Consider the following 19,321-nt stretch of genomic DNA (forward strand, 5'->3'; position numbering starts at 1 on the left):
TATCCCCGCCCGACAGGAATTCCTGCTCCAGCTGCGACGCGCGAATCTTTCGTCGTCGCGCCCTTCTCGCAACTGGAGGATGACTTCCAAGAGGCCGAACTAGCGAGGGACGCAACGGCGCACGCAGAGACATCTGCCGCCGGCTTCGGAGACCTCCTGCAGCGCGCCAAGCGCCACATCCTCGACTGGTGGCACGGAGCGGAACCGAGTCATCACAAGGAAGGTAAGACAAGTCTTCCGTATGCGCACGCTAGATGGCAGGGGAGGGCGCACGCTCAGCGTCGTTGCCATGGAGACACTAACAACGGAAGCAGGAAACGCCTTTCAAAACGAACTTAGTGCGTCAGATGAAATTGGGGCAAAGAGGAAAAGTTCGTTCATTTCTTTTTAGTAAGATTAGTGCTACAAGGGTCTCACTTCTTTTTATGTTAGTTGACATTGTTTCTTTCATTCATTACAGGCTAGCCACCACTTCATCTTTCCAATTCCTTTACTCCTTCATCTACTGTATATACTTTTTCCCTTCCTTCACTTCTACTGACTATTTTCAGTCGTTTTGAATCTGTTTTTTCTGAGAAACCTTAGCACTCTTAATTTTGTTCTGTCTTCAATTTGCTTATTTACGTCGGTTTGTTCTCTTTTCTTCATGCAGTTTCCTAAGCCAGTCAGGCATTTTGCGAAACGCTATACGATTTCCTCTTGTCAGTTTTCTAGGAATCACTCTTGCTCCTGCAGTCTTCTTTCCCTAATTTTGTCCGCTTTTTGAAAATATTATTGTTCACTTCCGGCGTTACTTCTTAATTTAAATCTTTCTACTTTCGTTTTGTTTCCTAGCATCTTCTTCTTATTCTTCCCTTTTTACTGATTGCATATTCACATTTTCGCTGGAATGCTGTTTTGTAGTGATATTTTTTTTTGCGTTTCTGGAGGTGATTGTTTGAAAAATTACATGTATGCTTTCTTATGTCCACCTTTCATAAACCTTTAACAATAATGGATTTCTTTTCTCTGCATGAGGATAGATGATTTCAACTAGTTACTTACATTTGTCTGTCCTGCGGACATTTCCACAGTCTGTACTTAATTTTGACGGTATCATCTGATTATTTGGTATTACCTCTGTTTTTTTTCAGCTTCTTCACATTTTATGACCAGCCAAATGTAATTGCTCTTTCTTTTTTCTGTAATTCTTGGTTTATTATCCAAAAGTTCCCAACTGAGAATACATTTGCTCTCATCAACTAGTGTACATCTGTAAACAAACAAGCGCACTTGATACAGTCATCTGTATTGGAAACTAGCAAGCTGACGCATGGGTGCATTCAGAAATTTATCGAAGAGGGAGCGAGATTCCAGAAGTTCCATTTTCGATACACTTAGTTCGTTGAGTTTGAGAACATGCCATGCCAGAAGAAATTTAAATTTCAGTGGAAGTACACAGAGCTTATCGTATCGAAACAATTTGATAAATATCCAGTTTATTTTTTTGAACGTACATTAGTGCTGAATCTTAAGGGTAAGCATATTCTATTAGTATATCCAAAGTACACATTGTATATTATTAATATGAGTACGAAGAGAGGAAAGCTACGAGAGAAACCATCAAATTGGTCGGTAGAACCAATCCTTAACAGCCTAAGGTTCATCTAAAATTATCCTCGTCTCATTGGTTTGGAACGGTAGCCTTGACAACTCGGCAACAGAACTCGTAACTCCATGGCTGGATGTCGTGTAGAGCTGCACACGATATACATATTAAGATCCATTATGGCCTGCACATAGGAAGCGACGGAGAAAAGATCGAGAACTCCATTTCTGTCAAATTTTTGTGAATATCGTCATCCCAAAAGACTGCAAAACGTTTGCGCCATATTTAATCGGTATATTTTAAACGAACGGCAGCTGCAGTGTACTCATTTTAGTTGCTCGTAAACAGACAGTGTGAGTTTTATGTGTAATGAAGGAGGCATAGCATCTCTAAGCAGGCAGACAGAAAGATGCTACACCATGTGATCAAAAGTATCCGGACACCTGGCTGAAAATGACTTACAAGTTCGTGGCACCCTCCATAGGTAATGCTGGAATTCTATTTGGTGTTGGCTCACCCTTAGCCTTGATGACAGCTTCCACTCTCGCAGGCACACGTTCAGTCAGGTGCTGGAAGGTTTCTTGGGGAATGGCAGCCCATTCTTCACGGAGTGCTGCACTGAGGAGAGGTATCGATGTTGGTCGGTGAGGCCTGGCACGAAGTCGGCGTTCCAAAACATCCCAAAGGCGTTCTGTAGGATTCAGGTCAGGACTCTGTGCAGGCCAGTCCATTACAGGGATGTTACTGTCGTGTAACCACTACGCCACAGGCCGTGCATTATGAACAGCTGCTCGATCGTGTTGAAAGATGCAATCGCCATCTTCGAATTGCTCTACAACAATGGGAAGCAAGAAGCTGCTTGAAACATCAATGTAGGCCTGTGCTGTGATAGTGCCATGCAAAACAACAAGGGGTGCAAGCCCCCTCCATGAGAAGCAACACCACACCATAACACCAGCGCCTCCGAATGTTACTGTCGGCACTACACACGCTGGCAGATGACGTCCACCGGGCATTGGCCACAGCCACACCCTGCCGTCGGATCGCCACATTGTGTACCCTGATTCGCCACTCCACACAACGTTTTCCCACTGTTCAAACGTCCAATGTTTGCGCTCCTTACACCGAGGGAGAGGTCGTTTGGCATTTACCGGCGTCATGTGTGGCTTATGAGCAGCCGCTCCACCGTCAAATCCGAGTTTTCCCACCTCCCACCTAACTGTCATAGTACTTGAAGAGGATCCCAATGCAGTTTGGAATTCCTGTGTGATGGTCTGGATAGACGTCTGCCTATTACACATTACGACCCTCTTCAACTGTCGGCGGTCTCTGTCAGTCAGCAGACGAGGTCGGCCTGTACGCTTTTGTGCTGTACGTGTCCCTTCACGTTTCCACTTCAGTGTCACCTCGGAAACAGTGGACCTAAGGATGTTCAGGAGTGTGGAAATCTGGCGCACAGACGTATGACACAAGTGACACCCAATCACCTGACCACGATCGAAGTCCTTGAGTTCTGCGGAGCGCCCCATTCTGCTCTCTCACGATGTCTAATGACTACTGAGGTCGCTGACATGGAGTTCCTGGCAGTAGATGGCACCACAATGCACCTAATATGAAAAAAGTATGTTTTTGAGAGTGTCCGGATACTTTTGATCACATAGTGTATTTTCTAATATTTTCGACGTAAAAAAAATTACAAAATTTATTTTTGTCCGATTTTCCGATTGCACGAATAGCACAAAAACACGACCGCAGGGCAACACAGGCAGAAAAACACACACCAAAATCTCACATAAAACACAATGTAAATATTTTTACTTGATAATCAGAATTAGGTCTCGAAACGCCATCATGCCATGCGTGGGAAAAACATAGCTCTGGAATTTTGGTTAACATTTTTGGATCAATAGAGTATTAGTGTTGTTATCAAGACTGAACTTTAGTTACAATATAATAGCTGTGCAATGTATCGTTATTAGGTTGGTGCACAAGTTCGTAGCGGTTTTGTTCTGCATGTTGGTATACCGGTTGCTATGGATTTATTTGTCCATTATCATTTGTAGTTTACTGTTACTTTTTGAGTTCACATAGCGTCACTTTGTCATTTAGAGATAATGAGTGGCGCTGTGGACTCTACAAACTGGAGAGGCAAGTGCAGCAATGTGAACATTTCCAAAATATTCTTCTGTCTGATTTCAATAGATGGGTGACGGCAATCTGTGAAATTAAAACGTCGTTTTTTTTAATTGTGTGTTAGAAATTGTAGAAACTGATTCTTACTCTGATTTAGCGTTAGTTTATTTTTTACAAGCCATGAACTGAGGTCATGTACTGCACTATTTGACATCCTTTACTACCAAGCTAGTGTCATCAGCAATGTTGAACCTTTCCTAATCGTCAAATGTGGGGTGTGTGAGAAACCTTCAGACAACATTCAGACAAATCGTATCAATGAGTTTGTTTAAAAAACGGAAAAATGCAGTACTTAACTTTATGTTAAACATATGTGTCACAAGCAAAGGGCGACAGACAAAATAAGAAATATCTTCTGTATAACAATTCCTAGTTTGAGCTACATACGCTACTGGCCATTAGAAATTGCTACACCACGAAAATGACGTGCTACAGACGCGAAATTTAACCGACAGGAAGAAGATGCTGTGATATGCAAATGATTAGCTTTTCAGAGCATTCACATAAGGTTGGCGCCGGTGGTGACACCTACAATGTGCTGACATGAGGAAAGTTTCCAACCGATTTCTCATACACAAACAGCAGTTGACCGGCGTTGCCTGGTGAAACGTTGTTGTGATGCCTCGTGTAAGGAGAGAAATGCGTACCATCACGTTTCCGACTTTGATAAACGTCGGATTGTAGCCTATCGCGATTCCGGTTTATCGTATCGCGACATTGCTGCTCACGTCGGTCGAGATCCAATGACTGTTAGCAGAATATGGAATCGGTGGGTTCAGGAGGGTAATACGTAACGCCGTGCTGGATTCCGACAGCCTCGTATCACTAGCAGTCGAGATGACAGGCATCTTGTCCGCACGGCTGTACCGGATCGTGCAGCCACGTCTCGATCCCTGAGTCAACAGATGGGGACGTTTGCAAGACCACAACCATCTGCACGAACAGTTCGACGACGTTTGGAGCAGCTCGGACTATCAGCTCGGAGACCGTGGCTCCGGTTACCCTTGACGCTGCATTACAGGCAGGAGCGCCTGCGATGGTGTACTCGACGACGAACCTGGGTGCACGAATGTCAAACATCATTTTTTCGGGTGAATCCAGGTTCTGTTTACAGCATCATGATCGTCTCATCCGTGTTTGGCGATATCGCGGTAAACGCACATTGGAAGCGTGTATTCGTCATCGCCATACTGGCGTATCAACTGGTGTGATGGTATGGGGTGCCATCGGTTACACGTCTCGGTCACCTCTTGTTCGCATTGACGGCACTTTGAACAGTGGACGTTACATTTCAGATGTGTTGCGACCCTTGGCTCTACCTTTCATTCGATCCCTGCGAAACCCTACATTTCAGCAGGATAACGCACGACCGCATGCTGCAGGTCCTGTACGGGCCTTTCTTGATACAGAAAATGTTCGACTGCTGACCTGGCCAGCACATTCTCCAGAGCACTCACCAATTGAAAACGTCTGGTCAATGGTGGCCGAGCAACTGGCTTGTCACAATACGCCAGTCACTACTCTCGATGAACTGTGGTATCGTGTTGAAGCTGCAAGGGCAGCTGTACCTGTACACGCCATCCGAGCTCTGTTTGACTCGAAGCCCAGGCGTATCGAGGCCAGAGGTGGTTGTTCTGCGTACTGATTTCCCAGGATCTAAGCACCCAAATTCCGTGTAAATGCCATCACATGTCAGTTGTAGTATGATATATTTATCCAATGAATACCTGTTTATCATCTGCATTTCTTCTTGGTGTGGCTATTTTAATGGCCAGTAGTGTAGAACGTATGATGAGCTTCGCTTCTGTTAACCTCGTGACTTGTGTCGTTTCAGCCCCGCACTCGCGCGTCCGTCGTCAGGATGATGACTACGGCAATGAGGATGATTACGATGACAACTACAATGGACCGGACGACGAGAACGGCAACTACGACCAGAATGGCGACAACGGCAACGGCGACAACGGCTACGGACCGGAAAACGGTAGGCCCTGGAAAGCAGCAGCCCACCACAGCCTCCACACGCTGCAGACCACGCTGCCTCACCCCACACACTCACTCTTCAACTCTTCTCGTCACTCTGCCTTCTAACTCTCGTCTCTCACAACCAAACTAGCTGGTTGCACATATTGTACTTTCAACTCCTCCAACCTTACTGCCTCGTTCCACATATTCTTCCTGCTAACTTTCAACTCTCCTTACCATATTCCTCGATTCTACACACTGTGCCTTGTAACTCACCATCAATTCATTTGTAACTCTCCTAAGCCCCACCACTAGCATGACCAACTCTCTCTCCTATTTCCTGGTGTTTCCCATGTTCTAGCAATTTTTTCAATCCTCCCATCTCCTTTATTGACCACGTATTTCTCCGATGTATTTCATGACCGATCACTGTTATAAGTATTAATCCTGCAAAGTATTGTCGATAGTATTGGTATCGTCTACTGGGCTATTGGCTGAAAAAAGGGACACACTGTTCGAACAAAATTCGGGCTTGCAGCCAGGCGTCGTTCAGTACTTGGCACGACATTTCAACTGCACACCTGCCAGACTGGCGAAAATGTCCTCCGGAAATTTGTTTGAACAGTCAATTCGCCGGGAAAATTTTAAAATTCACTAGAGAGATACTACTTACAAAAAACTTCATTAAGGAATAAGTATAAAGGGAAGCAGTTTTTTGTTAAGCAAAGGATGCTAGACCATTTACATTTATGTCCCAACTGAGATGGAATCCAAGGAAAAGAAATGTAGCACTCCGTCTTCAGGCCACGAGTGGCGTACCGGGACCATCCGACCGCCGTGTCATCCTAGGTGGAGGAACGTTTGACAATAACTGTCTTAAAAACAGTCATTGTAAAATCTTGCAACCTCTTTAGTAAAGACACAACGTTTTCAACACGTAATTAAAGGTAAACGTTTGAAAATAGGATGGCCGACATCTCGAAATGTCATCGCAGGAAACTAAATGCCTACCAAGGCACCTCGTTGCAACTAGTTTGCTGTAATTACCTTTACTGTCAACACTTGCAGTGCTGTAATATGCCCACAGTGGACACAAAGTACTTACTGATGTTGATACAAAAAAATAACAGTAAAACAGAAATGCTATCCCAGTTAACAAGGAGTTGGTAGTAACTTTGTGATTTTTGGCCACATTCAGATCATCCAAGTGTTTGAGATTTAGTGTGTTAACATCCAAAAACACCATTAACAAACAGTTTTTAAATGTTTGGCCATAAGTAATTTTGATAACTGATCGCATGGACACAGGTTATTTCTGTAATAGTACATAAATTAACCCGTTGTTTCTTATTTCAAAAAGTTTAAAAGACTGAAACATATGAAGTTAGCATATATTGGCTGTATTATAGAGAAGCGAAATTGGAAATGTGCGAACAACATAATGGCAAACTGTCATATGGACAGTACTCATCTTGATACACTCAGTACGAATTGATAACACAGAGAATATTTTAGTTGGTACTAATAATGTTCGTCAATATTTCTGCTATTGACAGAATCATCATACTTTCCCTCAGACAGTCAATGTATTAACATTTTGACAATAATATTGAGTGCGTAATGGTTCCTTAATTTGCACGTGACATTTCTACCATTGCAAATGACAGACACGTATCTTACATTGTTATACGCGGGAGATTGCTGTGTTGCCAGCTGTACGCGCCAAGAGAAGCAGCGCCATAGTATAGTATAGTTGACAAACTTACGTTTAGGGGGGAGCGCGCAGTTTATGAAGTAAAGCCACCACGGCCGCGTTAACCCTTTCGCTGCTACAGAGACGTGCTCCCCGCATTTTGTCATCACCGCACTGCTCGCCTGTGCAGACACGGTATTTCGACTGCTTTGACACACTTATCATTCGATTTCGCAAAAACTATTTCGCCGAAAAATTTGATTTTTACACTTCTTCTTGACTGATACCTTCCCCGCATAAATGACTTAATTTTGTTTCCATGTTCAACGCAGTTATTGTGCAACATTAAAAAAAAATAGATGTAGTAAACCATTGCACGAAATTTTGAAGAGTTTCCAAAGTATCCATAAAAGAAAGTCTGCTATCAAGACATTGCTTTTGTTCCGTTACTTTATTTATGACTGAACGTTTCTAAAACTGAAGACACTGGTCCGTGCTCTGCACTGCAGTGGAGCTCTGGCAACGTCGTTCTCTGTTCATCGGCTGACTGCGTTTTGTGACGTCAGATGCGCAGAACGAACCTAAACTCGGCCTCTGTCGTAAATGTGGCGCACTTTAGCACTGTACGAAACGGCTGAAACTGCTCGCAAAATCTGTTACAGGCTGTACAGCCTGTAAGAAAATAGTCCTTATCCAGCGTGCCACGTGTCGGTTGAAGTATCCAAAAATGCGCCCAAGTGGAATAGGATGTGACCACCTCACTCTCTCTCCCACGAATTTCTTCTGCAGCCGAGTCTGAAACCAATCGTGGGTCGGATACGGTCCGCAGTTTGTCAACTGCCCACCTATAAACTCAGCCACTTTCATTTGACTCCTGATTTCTCTCCCAGACTTCCTCTCCAGATAGCAAGCTTTTCCTTGTCTCCTTTACACAAATCGTCTGACATACTTTCCCTTTTGAGATGTGAATATTGTGGTGTGGAAGTAGTGATATGGGACTGGTTTCTGCCTTGTATCTTGGAAACTCCACTAATATTTTGATTCCAGTAGAAAATCTGCTTGTGCCTCAGTAACTTGAATTGTGTAGGACATTTTGTGCTGTATGCTGTCAATCTTGAAGGTAAAATGGTGTGTCACGGTTTCATTCTGATTGTTGAGAAACAGCATTTAATGTGAGGCTGAATCTTGTGAAACTCTATGAGTTTCCTCTCCCTACCTCAGTCTGTAACTCTTTCCTACTTTGGTTAGTTTATTTAGAATTATTAAGCTTCTAAAATGTTCAACTTGAAGAGGAAGTGACAGTACATGTTCTTTTTCTTTTTCTTTTGACATATGAGAAAGAGCAGTGGATCTTGTGGAACAGTACTGACTTTCCCTTAACTTGTAAACTCTTTCCTGTCTCAGTTAACTGAATACCTCTTTGATCATTATCGGTTCCCTTTTACATTATACATCTACATCTACATCTACGTCCATACTCCGCAAGCCACCTGGCGGTGTGTGGCGGAGGGTACCCTGAGTATCTCTATCGGTTCTCCCTTCTATTCCAGTCTCGTATTGTTCATGGAAAGAACGATTGCCAATATGCTTCTGTGTGGGCTCTAATCTCAGAGCTACTGAGCGTCTCTCCTGCAGAGTCTTCCACTGGAGTTTACCTATCATCTCCGTAACGCTTTCGCGATTACTAAATGATCCTGTAACGAAGCGCGCTGCTCTCCGTTGGATCTTCTCTATCTCTTCTATCGACCCTATCTGGTACGGATCCCACACTGCTGAGCAGTATTCAAGCAGTGGGCGAACAAGCGTACTGTAACCTACTTCCTTTGTTTTCGGATTGCATTTCCTTAGGATTCTTCCAATGAATCTCAGTCTGGCATCTGCTTTACCGACGATCAACTTTATATGATCATTCCATTAGAGCATCTCACTTACTCTTAAGATTCGCTCAGTCAGGTGCTATCTACCGCATCTGTCGATCACTAGTCAGAGATATTGTAGACCTGTCTCCAAACTGACCTGTTAGTCCTGTAATTGTAAGTCCTGTCGGGCCTTCACTTAGGAGAACAACTAGTTAATCATTCTGTGTTGCCCACCTGTGAGTTTATTCCTGTCTTCTATTAGTCAGTCTTCTCCAGCTTCAGCCTCTGTGTCTGTCTCTGTGTCTCTCCATCTATCTGCTCTACCTTCCTCTATCTACCTGCTCATCCCCCTCCACCCAAACTTGGTCCATCTTCTCCTCCCTTCTCTGCTCTGCTGAAATTAAGGCACTGTAAGATGCGGCATTTGATTGTGCCTCATTAAGTATCACTATGTGTGACACAGCTCTCTCCTGTTCTTACAGGAGTGTACGTATTGGTCACATCCTGTCCCCTCTCTCCTCGTTTTTCCTGTCTTCCATCCCTCTGCACCTACCCCCTCTTTCCACCTGCTCCTTTGTCCATCTCGTCCTTCCCCTCCCTTTCTCCACTTCCTCTCTCTCTCTCTCTCTCTATCTGCCTCCTCACATTTCTGTCCATCTCCCCCTCCTCTCTCTTTATCCATCTCCTCTCACCTCTCGCATATCCTCCCCCGCCATCTCTCTGTCCATATCCTCCTAGCCCCTTCTCTCTGCACATTATTACTCCTACTCCAACAGGAGGTTGCTGATTCTTACCTGCATAGTATTTCTTTTCAGATCATAACAATATTACGAGAAGGAAAGTTGCTACTCACCATATAGTGGAGACGCTGAGTCGCAGATACGCACAACGAAAGGACTCTCACAATTAAAGCTTTTGGCCGTTTAAGGCCTTCGTCAACAATACACACACACACACATGCAAATGGCACAAATGACTGCAGTCTCAAGCAACTGAAACCACACTGCAGACAGCAACACGAGTGCATGATGGGGTTGGAAACTGGGTTGGGGGTAAGGAGGAAGCTGGGGCAGGGAGGGGAGGGATAGAATGGTGTGAGTGGCGGACAGTGAAGTGCTGCAGGTTAGACAGAGGGCAGGGGAGAGGTTGGGGGGAAGGGCAGCTGTCTGCCCGCATGAATTGCCACCAACAAACTGTGACCGAGAAACAACTGGGCCAACCTGTAGGTGAACAAGCTGCCAAACCTGACGTCCTTTATTTCAGTGACTGCTTCACAGCCTGTGCCATATGGCTCCTTCCCGACACCAGCTTTACTGAATTGCGCACTATATCCTATGTTCCCATAACCTTCCCGGCCTCAACTTCTGTTAGTCACTGTCCTCACACATCCAGCACCTTCCCTGTTCCCATTCCAGCACCACATGCAGTCTTTTTATTTCTCTCCTTTTCCGCACTCCTCTCCCCCTCTCCCCCCCCCCCCCCCAGCCTCCTCCTTTCCCCCACGCAGTCACCACTCCCATCATGCATTGGTGCTGCTGCTCACAGCGGGGTTTCAGTTGCCAGAGACTGCAGTCGTGTGTTTAAGTTGTGTGTGTGTGTGTGTGTGTGTGTGTGTGTGTGTGTGTGTGTGTGTGTGTGTGTGTGTGTGTGTCTGTTGCTGACGAAGGCCTTAACAGCCAAAAGCTGAGCATCTTCACTATATGGCGAGTAGCAACTTTCCTTCTCATAGCTCTTTATTCGCACGAAGTAATGGCCGCTATCGACAGGGGATCTAAGGTTGATTTCGTATTTCTGGATTTCCGGAAAGCTTTTGACACTGTTCCTCACAAGCAACTTCCAATCGAGCTGCGGGCCTATGGGGTATCGTGTCAGTTGTGTCACTGGATTCGTGATTTCCTGTCAGGAAGGTCGCAGTTCGTAGTAATAGACGGCAAATCATCGAGTAAAACTGAAGTGATATCAGGTGTTCCCCAGGGAAGCGTCCTGGGACATCTGCTGTTCCTGATCTGTATAAATGACCTGGGTGACAATCTGAGCAGTTCTCTTAGACTGTTCGCAGATGATGCCGTAATTTACCGTCTAGTAAGGTCATCCGAAGACCAGTATCAGCTGCAAAGCGATTTAGAAAAGATTGCTGCGCGGTGTGGCAGGTGGCAGTTGACGCTAAATAACGAAAAGTGTGAGTTGATCCACACGAGTTCCAAAAGAAATCCGTTGGAATTCGATTACTCGATAAATAGTACAATTCTCAAGGGTGTCAATTCAACTAAGTACCTGGGTGTTAAAATTTACGAACAACTTCAGTTGGAAGGACCACATAGATAATATTGTCGGGAAGGCGAGCCAAAGGTTGCGTTTCATTGGCAGGACACTTAGAAGATGCAACAAGTCCACTAAAGAGACAGCTTACACTACACTCGTTCGTCCTCTGTTAGAATGTTGCTGCGCGATGTGGGATCCTTACCAGGTGGGATTGACAGAGGACATCGAAAGGGTGCACAAAAGGGCAGCTCGTTTTGTATTATCACGTAATAGGCGAGAGAGTGTGGCAGATATGATACACGAGTTGGGATGGAAGTCATTACAGCAAAGACGTTTTTCGTCGCGGCGAGACCTTTTTACGAAATTTCAGTAACCAACTTTCTCTTCAGAATGCGAAAATATTTTGTTGAGTCCAACCTACATAGGTAGGAATGATCATCAAAATAAAATAGGAGAAATCTGAGCTGGAACAGAAAGGTTTAGGTGTTCATTTTTCCCACGCGCTGTTCGGGAGTGGAATAGTAGAGAGATAGTATCATTGTGGTTCGATGAACTCTCTGCCAAGCACTTAAATGTGAATTGCAGAGTAGTCATGTAGATGTAGATAATATTCTTACATTCCATCACGGATTTTCCATTGTTTGACTTTCTTCGGATCATAAGTAATATATGTACCAAGTTCGGTTGAAATGAATCTAGGTATTTTGGAGGAATTTTGTACCCACAGCTGACTCTTGCATATGTATGTCACATACATTTTACACATGCTTAAGATATTTAACACATTTTCACCTGCATCTCCAGCAAATTTCTCCCTGCAATTTTGTTTTCCTGCTTCTCACTCTGCCATATTGCCTGTAGTATGTCTTGAACAATGATATAATTTTGTAGGTACATTCAGTGGTGCATGTGGATACTGTCTGTGAAATGTGTTGCAGATAGAGTTAGCAGCAAAGAAGAAATAAATTTAAATGTTGTACATGATGTTCTAGTTCTTCACTCATCTCAGTGTCTATGGCATCACCCAATCTATGTTTTGTGCAATGATACAATTTTGCAGGTACATTTGGTGGTATTGTGAATACCGTCTGCAAAATGTAGAAAGAAGTAATAAATCTAAACATCATACCTGTGAAGTTGTAGTGCACAAACAGCGAAAATGTAGTAAGAGAGAAACTTTTTTCTTTCATCATTGTGTGGGAGTTGTCAGTGGGAAGAAGCTGTGTAAAGGATTGTTTGTTACAAGTCAGGAAGTGCTCTCTTTCTCAAGTAGAGGACGAATGAAGTCTGGGTATTTGTGCCTCATGGGCTACACTGCTTTTCCACCCACAGCCGCACACATTCTTATCTCTGCATTGATTCTTTTCAGACGGTAAGTGATGTATGTACTAAGTTGGGCTGAAATCAGTCTGGTGGAGATGTCGAACATACGTGCATACAAACACATATTTTTATAAAATGTATGGTCTAACAACAATACCACAACAAAGGTCAAAAATTAATTATCATTGTAGTGTTGCTCACGCTGCTAAATATTGCATTTTCGGGCAACAACAAAGTTACATTATGTGGCAGGTGTCATTAGAGCACAGTTATTTAAGTCATTTCATGAAATAATGGATAAACTAGGCACTCATCTTTTCGTGTTTCCCACGCTGGTCTCGTTGTGCACTCCTGGCTCTATCTTCGAAAATTTAGGTAGTGATGATTCCAAGCTCGGATGCAAACAGGCCTAGGTGTTATTCAGCGATATTCAAAAGTTTTATATATGTGTTTCATAAACCATTCTTGAAGATTAAACTTTTGCAAGTTAGCACAATGGTGATGTAAAAAAGTAAACAGGACTCCGAATTTAAGTTGCACTTCTTTTTTTATTACTTTTGTTGCAACATCACTTCACAATATAAAACATACTTGAAAATATGTTCCTCACTGAAAAGTTCACATTTCATAAACTGACTACAATTTGCGTCTTTTCAACTTGACGACCAAGACTTGACTCCCTAATAACCGCTTATGTGCCCAAAAATCAGAGTTACATGTACGTCAAACATCATAGTGATAAAAAGAAAGAATACACATAAGAATAATATCATTGCAACATAAACATATCGATGTATCAAAGTACCTCTACATTAATGAAATCAAGCCTGAATGTTGTCTCAGAAATATGTCAACTACTTTAGAGAAACACAGTAGAATATTGGTGGTATCGAGAGGTTGAGGTGAGGTGCCGTAAAAGCTACGTAATTCAAGTACCGTTACAATGGTTGTCATCTGAAAATTGTGGGTACTTTAGGTGCTGGTCATCAAATCTGTCTGATTTCAAGGCTCTGAATACACAGTGCACTGAATAAAAGACTTCAGAAATATTGTGCCTTTCTGGGGAACTGGTTTTGGTGCTGGAATATTATTGGTAATACTTTGGCTGCCATAACTGCCTGTTGCAAAAAGTGGTTCAGGAATCCCTAGTTTGATAGCTTAGTTTCTGTCACACTGATTTTGAGAGGAGACAGTGACAAGGTATCTGTTTACGTTTCGGCAGGTGAGGAAGATGTGCCGATACCGGGAGACAATGACGACGAGGACCTCTACGAGCTGGGCCCGCATTCCGGCTCAGGGGCCGGAAGCCACGGCATCGGCATCGCGTCCCCCACCACGACTTCTCCAGAACACGCACCCGCAGAGCCGCAGCCTCCAGGCTCTCCACGTAAGTACTCCCGCACTGTGTACTGCATTAATAGCTACCGAATGTCGGAATTGTGCAGCCAAAAATATTTATACATTAGCAACAGTTTTAACTGGCCTCTCCTGAATTTATAGACTTCTCAACAGACTGAAGACTGGAAAGCAGTGCACAATAACTCTGTTACTGTAAAGTTCAACAAGTAACAAAACAAAACAGTAGGCTCTGCCAGAAATATTGGCTCTTAGACGATGTGTCTAATAGTGTATTTTAATGCGACAGTATGCCATCTTAGGCAATTTATAACACTTAAAACACTTGATAATGGCACTTCGAAGCCAAAATCGTGTTTGTGTAAGTGTAAATCTAATACTGTAAATAAACAACAGTCTAATGGTGGTACTGACTTTAAGGAAATATTCTAAGACTATCGCCCTGCAACATGAAAAAATTATCATAATGTTATGGTATTTTTTCAACATTTTTCTCTCGTTTTACTTTCATAATTTATGCTCATTCATATGCTCATTTTGATAAAATTTGATAATTGACAGACTCCTGGCTGATGTTCCTCAGTTACACTTTACATTAATTATTGGTAAGAGTACTGAAGAAGTACGTCAACAGATTAAGGACAGAACGGCATTTCATCTTAATTTTTCGTAAAATGACTCGCTCTCATCGCATTTTACAGGTGATCTCTTAACACGAACATACAGAGGTGCACCGGCATTCTCGTTCGACGGACATTCGGGTCACCGATGTTCGTCCGAGCGGCAAACAGTGTGGACGTTGTTTGTTGCGCTTGCAGGTGCCCGAACTTTGAGCCGTACCAATCTGAAAATGAATAACTCAGACAGAAAACCCACATCAAAACATAATCTAAAAAAACTACAACTACATCTAGGAATAACTTTGATCCTCAAGCTTTTCTTCTAACTCATGAAGCTTGTCATGCTTGTTCATTTAAATACTACTACAGTACATCATTTTCCCACCAGCCCATGACATCCACCAAAATTATTACTTATTAAAACATGGGACATTTGTACCCGCCAGGTTAGCCGAGAGCGCTGATGTGTTGCTTCCTGGACTCGGGTATGGTGTGCCGGCCAGCCTGGATGTGGTTTTTAGGTGGTTTTCCACATCCCCCTAGTGAATACTGGGCTGGTCCCCACGTCCCGCCCAAGTTACCCTGCTCGCGTACATCTGAACACTTTAGCACTATTCCACGGAGTACACTAGTCGCAGACAGTTGGGGTACACTAATTCTGTCCTGGGGGCATCAGGCCACCCCTTCAACTAACATTGCCACATCTGATTAACCGTGCCGACCCTGCGTATCTGCGGAAAAAAGGCACAAGCAAAATAAAGAAAATCATGGGAAATTTGACCCTCAGTAGTTGACTAATTTTTCATCCAGTGTTCTTATTGGGAATTATTGTTAATTTTTAATCTTCATTATGATTTAGTACAGAGAATTCAGAACTGGCAATAGCTGAATGGTTAAAGGGAGGAAAGGCCAAATAAATATTATGGAGAGCAGTAATTGCTATTTACCATATAGCGGAGATGTTGAGTCATACAGGAACAACAAAAAGAGAAGTAAGCTTTTGGCCAAAGAGGGCTACTTCTGAATTAGAACACACACACACACACACACACACACACACACACACACACACACACACACACACACACGTGCGTGTGCTCTTATTCGAACACAACTCGCACACACGACCAGTGTCTCTGGCTGTCGAGGCCAGACTTAGCACCACTACCTGTTCTCAGTACAGAGGCCTATCTCGATGTGCATTAAAATTGCCTGTCATATTTTGGCTGATTCTAATGAACGTGCCATGTCTTACATAATCACATATTTGGATGCCACTGCAGAAAGGAAATAAAACTTCTTTACACGAAACTAACAACAGCACAGTCATATTAATGAGAAGGTAATAATAGTTAACTAAATTTAATGCGGCTGCATTAATTGAAGCCTTGGCAATTCTTAGAGAAATAATAACAAATGCCAAAAATGGATTCTAAAAAAAAAAAAAAAAAAAAAAAAAAAAACTGCAACCGACACAGAAAGTATGAAATTTTATTGAAATCAGCGTATGGATGAACAAAAATTGTAAAACTAAAACTAGACAAAATGTTGGAGAAATAGCAAAACATTATGAATTATTGAATAAATAAAGGTCAAGCAAAAATTATGAATTAAACAGATAAATAATTATTAACTGAATTCTTGTTCTTGAAATGAAAATATAGAAATATGCAGAAAGAAGTATAGTGATCAGAAATTATATCAGTGAAGCAAGTTCTCGATTATGTAACAAATTCTTAACTAGCAGTACGATAAAGATTGCATGACATATTCAAATAAACAGATCAATTTTTATTATTTTTATACAGACACAACCAGACATTTGTAAAGGCAAAGAGTTTGGGCAGAGATGTCAGTCGAGGCGGATGTACAGAGGCAAGACAGGTGAGGTACGAGCGGTGGCAAATTGAAATTAGCGGAGATTGAGGCCTGGCGGATAATGAAAAGAGAGGATATGCTGAAGGGCAAGTTCCCATCTCCGGAGTTTTGACAGGTTGGTGTCAGTGCGGAGTATCCAGATAACCCGGACGGTGTAACACTGTGCCGAGATGTGCTGGCCGTGCATCAAGGCATGTTTAGCCACAGGGTGATCCTCATTACCAACAAACACTGTCTGCCTGTGACCATTCATGCGAATGGACAGTTTGTTGCTGGTCATTCCCACATAGAAAGCATCACAGTGCAGGCAGGTCAGTTGGTAAATCACGTGGGTGCTTTCACACGTGGCTCTGCCTTTGATCGTGTACTCCTTCCGGGTTACAGGACTGGAGTAGGTGGTGGTGGGAGGGTGCATAGGACAGGTTTTACACCAGGGGCCGTTACAAGGGTAGGAGCCAGAGGGTAGGGAGGGTGGTTTGGGGATTTCATAGGGATGAACCGAGAGGTTACGAAGGTTAGGTGGACGGCAGAAAGACACTCTTGGTGGAGTGGGGAGGATTTTGTGAAGGATGGATCTCATTTCGGGGCAGGATTTTATGAAGTCGTATCCCTGCTGGAGAGCCACATTCAGAGTCTGATCCAGTCCCGGGAAGTATCCTGTCACAAGTGGGGCACTTTTGGGGTTCTTCTGTGAGAGGTTCTGGGTTTGAGGGGATGAGGAAGTGGCTCTGGTTATCTGCTTCTGTACCAGGTCGGGAGGGTAGTTGCGGGATGCGAAAGCTGTTTTCAGGTTGTTGGTGTAATGGTCGAGGGATTCAGGACTGGAGCAGATTCGTTTGCCACGAAGGCCTAGGCTGTAGGGAAGGGACCGTTTGATATGGAATGGGTGGCAGCTGTCATAATGGAGGTACTGCTGCTTGTTGGTGGGTTTGATGTGGACGGATGTGTGCAGCTGGCCATTGGACAGATGAGGTCAACGTCTAGGAAAGTGGCATGGGATTTGGAGTAGGACCAGGTGAATCTGATGGAACAGTGTTACACCGTCCGGGTTATCTGGATACTCCGCACTGACACCAACCTGTCAGATCTCCGGAGATGGGAACTTGCCCTTCAGCATATCCTCTCTTTTCGTTATCCGCCAGGCCTCAATCTCCGCTAATTTCAATTTGCCACCGCTCGTACCTCACCTGTCTTTCAACATCTTTGCCTCTGTACATCCACCTCGACTGACATCTCTGCCCAAACTCTTTGCCTTTACAAATGTCTGGTTGTGTCTGTATATGTGTGGATGGATATGTTTGTGTGTGCAGGTGTATACCTGTCCTTTTTTCCCCTTAAGATAAGTCTTTCCACTCGTGGGATTGGAATGACTCCTTACCCTCTCCCTTAAAACCCACATCCTTTCGTCTTTCCCTCTCCTTCCCTCTTTCCTGATGAAGCAGCCTTAGGTTGCAAGAGCTTGAATTTTGTGTGTATGTTTGTGTTTGTTTGTGTGTCTATCAACTTGCCAGCACTTTTGTTTGGTAAGTCACATCGTCTTTTGTTTTTAGATATATTTTTCCCACGTGGAATGTTTCCATATAGAGGGAAACATTCCACGTGGGAAAAATATATCTAAAAACAAAAGATGATGTGACTTACCAAAGAAAGTGCTGGCAAGTTGAGAGACACACAAACATACACACAAACATACACACAAAATTACCACACCAGAAAACACACACACACACACACACACACACACACACACACACACACACACACACACAACCAAAACATTGCATTGAAACAAGTGTTCAGTTCATAGTGCTGTGGAATGTGGGGAAAAAACTGCAAATTGGCATTCATAAGAGTAAGAACAACACCAAAATTGCAACAGGAGCATAATATGTAAGAAATTGTCCACGCAACCTTTAAGTACAGTTCAGAACGTTACTACTTAATAGGAAATACCAACCACCAGAACTGTTTATAACCTAAAGGCACAGTGACGACAAAATGTAAATTAAGTAGCTAAGATATGTACATGTTCCAGGCCACTGATGATGCCTTGCAGAAAATAAAGACGAAACACGTATGGCACTAAAATTGTGTTTTATTCAGTTGCTGTCAGACGGTCCGTAAGTAAAAATTATCAGTATACCACAATATGTGGTATGCTGCCAAAAGTGGACATTTAAGTTACATAAAATGGTGCCTATTACAGCTGCATTGTACGGGCATAGGACAACGATTTAAAAACTCGGGGGACCAATCCTGAATCCAAACAGACAGTGTGACATCCTTACAGATTTTATTTGCCACACCCGACCTTTCTCTGTGACAGAGTGCGTCTCCACGTGCCAGACTCGACCTGGCTCTGTCACCGACATGATGCAGTGTGCTGGAGGCGAACTTTTGTGTTCGCAGGCTACTACCGCATGACTCTGGTCCTGCTGGAGCCGTACCACGAAGACATGGCCAACCGCTCCAGTTCCAGGTTCGAGGACCTCAGCAGGCAACTCGTGGATTTTGTCCAGCGGCTGTACGAAGACCTCCCGGGAGAGCAGCGTGCGATGCTCATCAGACTGCAGTGAGTACCTCT

The 19,321-nt window shown here is 43.5% G+C and overlaps 1 protein-coding gene across 31 annotated transcripts in view; it reads left to right on the plus strand.

Moving 5' to 3' along the window:
- The window catches only part of LOC126295245 (basement membrane-specific heparan sulfate proteoglycan core protein), a 1,297,357-nt gene that overhangs the window by 602,778 nt on the left and 675,258 nt on the right, over positions 1-19,321 (plus strand). For all 31 annotated transcript variants that reach the window (XM_049987617.1, XM_049987624.1, XM_049987622.1 and 28 more), the window contains exons 4-7: positions 17-223; positions 5,616-5,765; positions 14,106-14,270; positions 19,147-19,309. In XM_049987617.1, coding sequence (XP_049843574.1) covers positions 17-223; positions 5,616-5,765; positions 14,106-14,270; positions 19,147-19,309 — 685 coding nt within the window. The remainder of the gene's footprint in view (positions 1-16; positions 224-5,615; positions 5,766-14,105; positions 14,271-19,146; positions 19,310-19,321) is intronic.

The sequence above is a fragment of the Schistocerca gregaria genome, chromosome 11, assembly GCF_023897955.1.
Source record: "Schistocerca gregaria isolate iqSchGreg1 chromosome 11, iqSchGreg1.2, whole genome shotgun sequence".
In the NCBI taxonomy this organism is placed as follows: domain Eukaryota; kingdom Metazoa; phylum Arthropoda; class Insecta; order Orthoptera; family Acrididae; genus Schistocerca; species Schistocerca gregaria.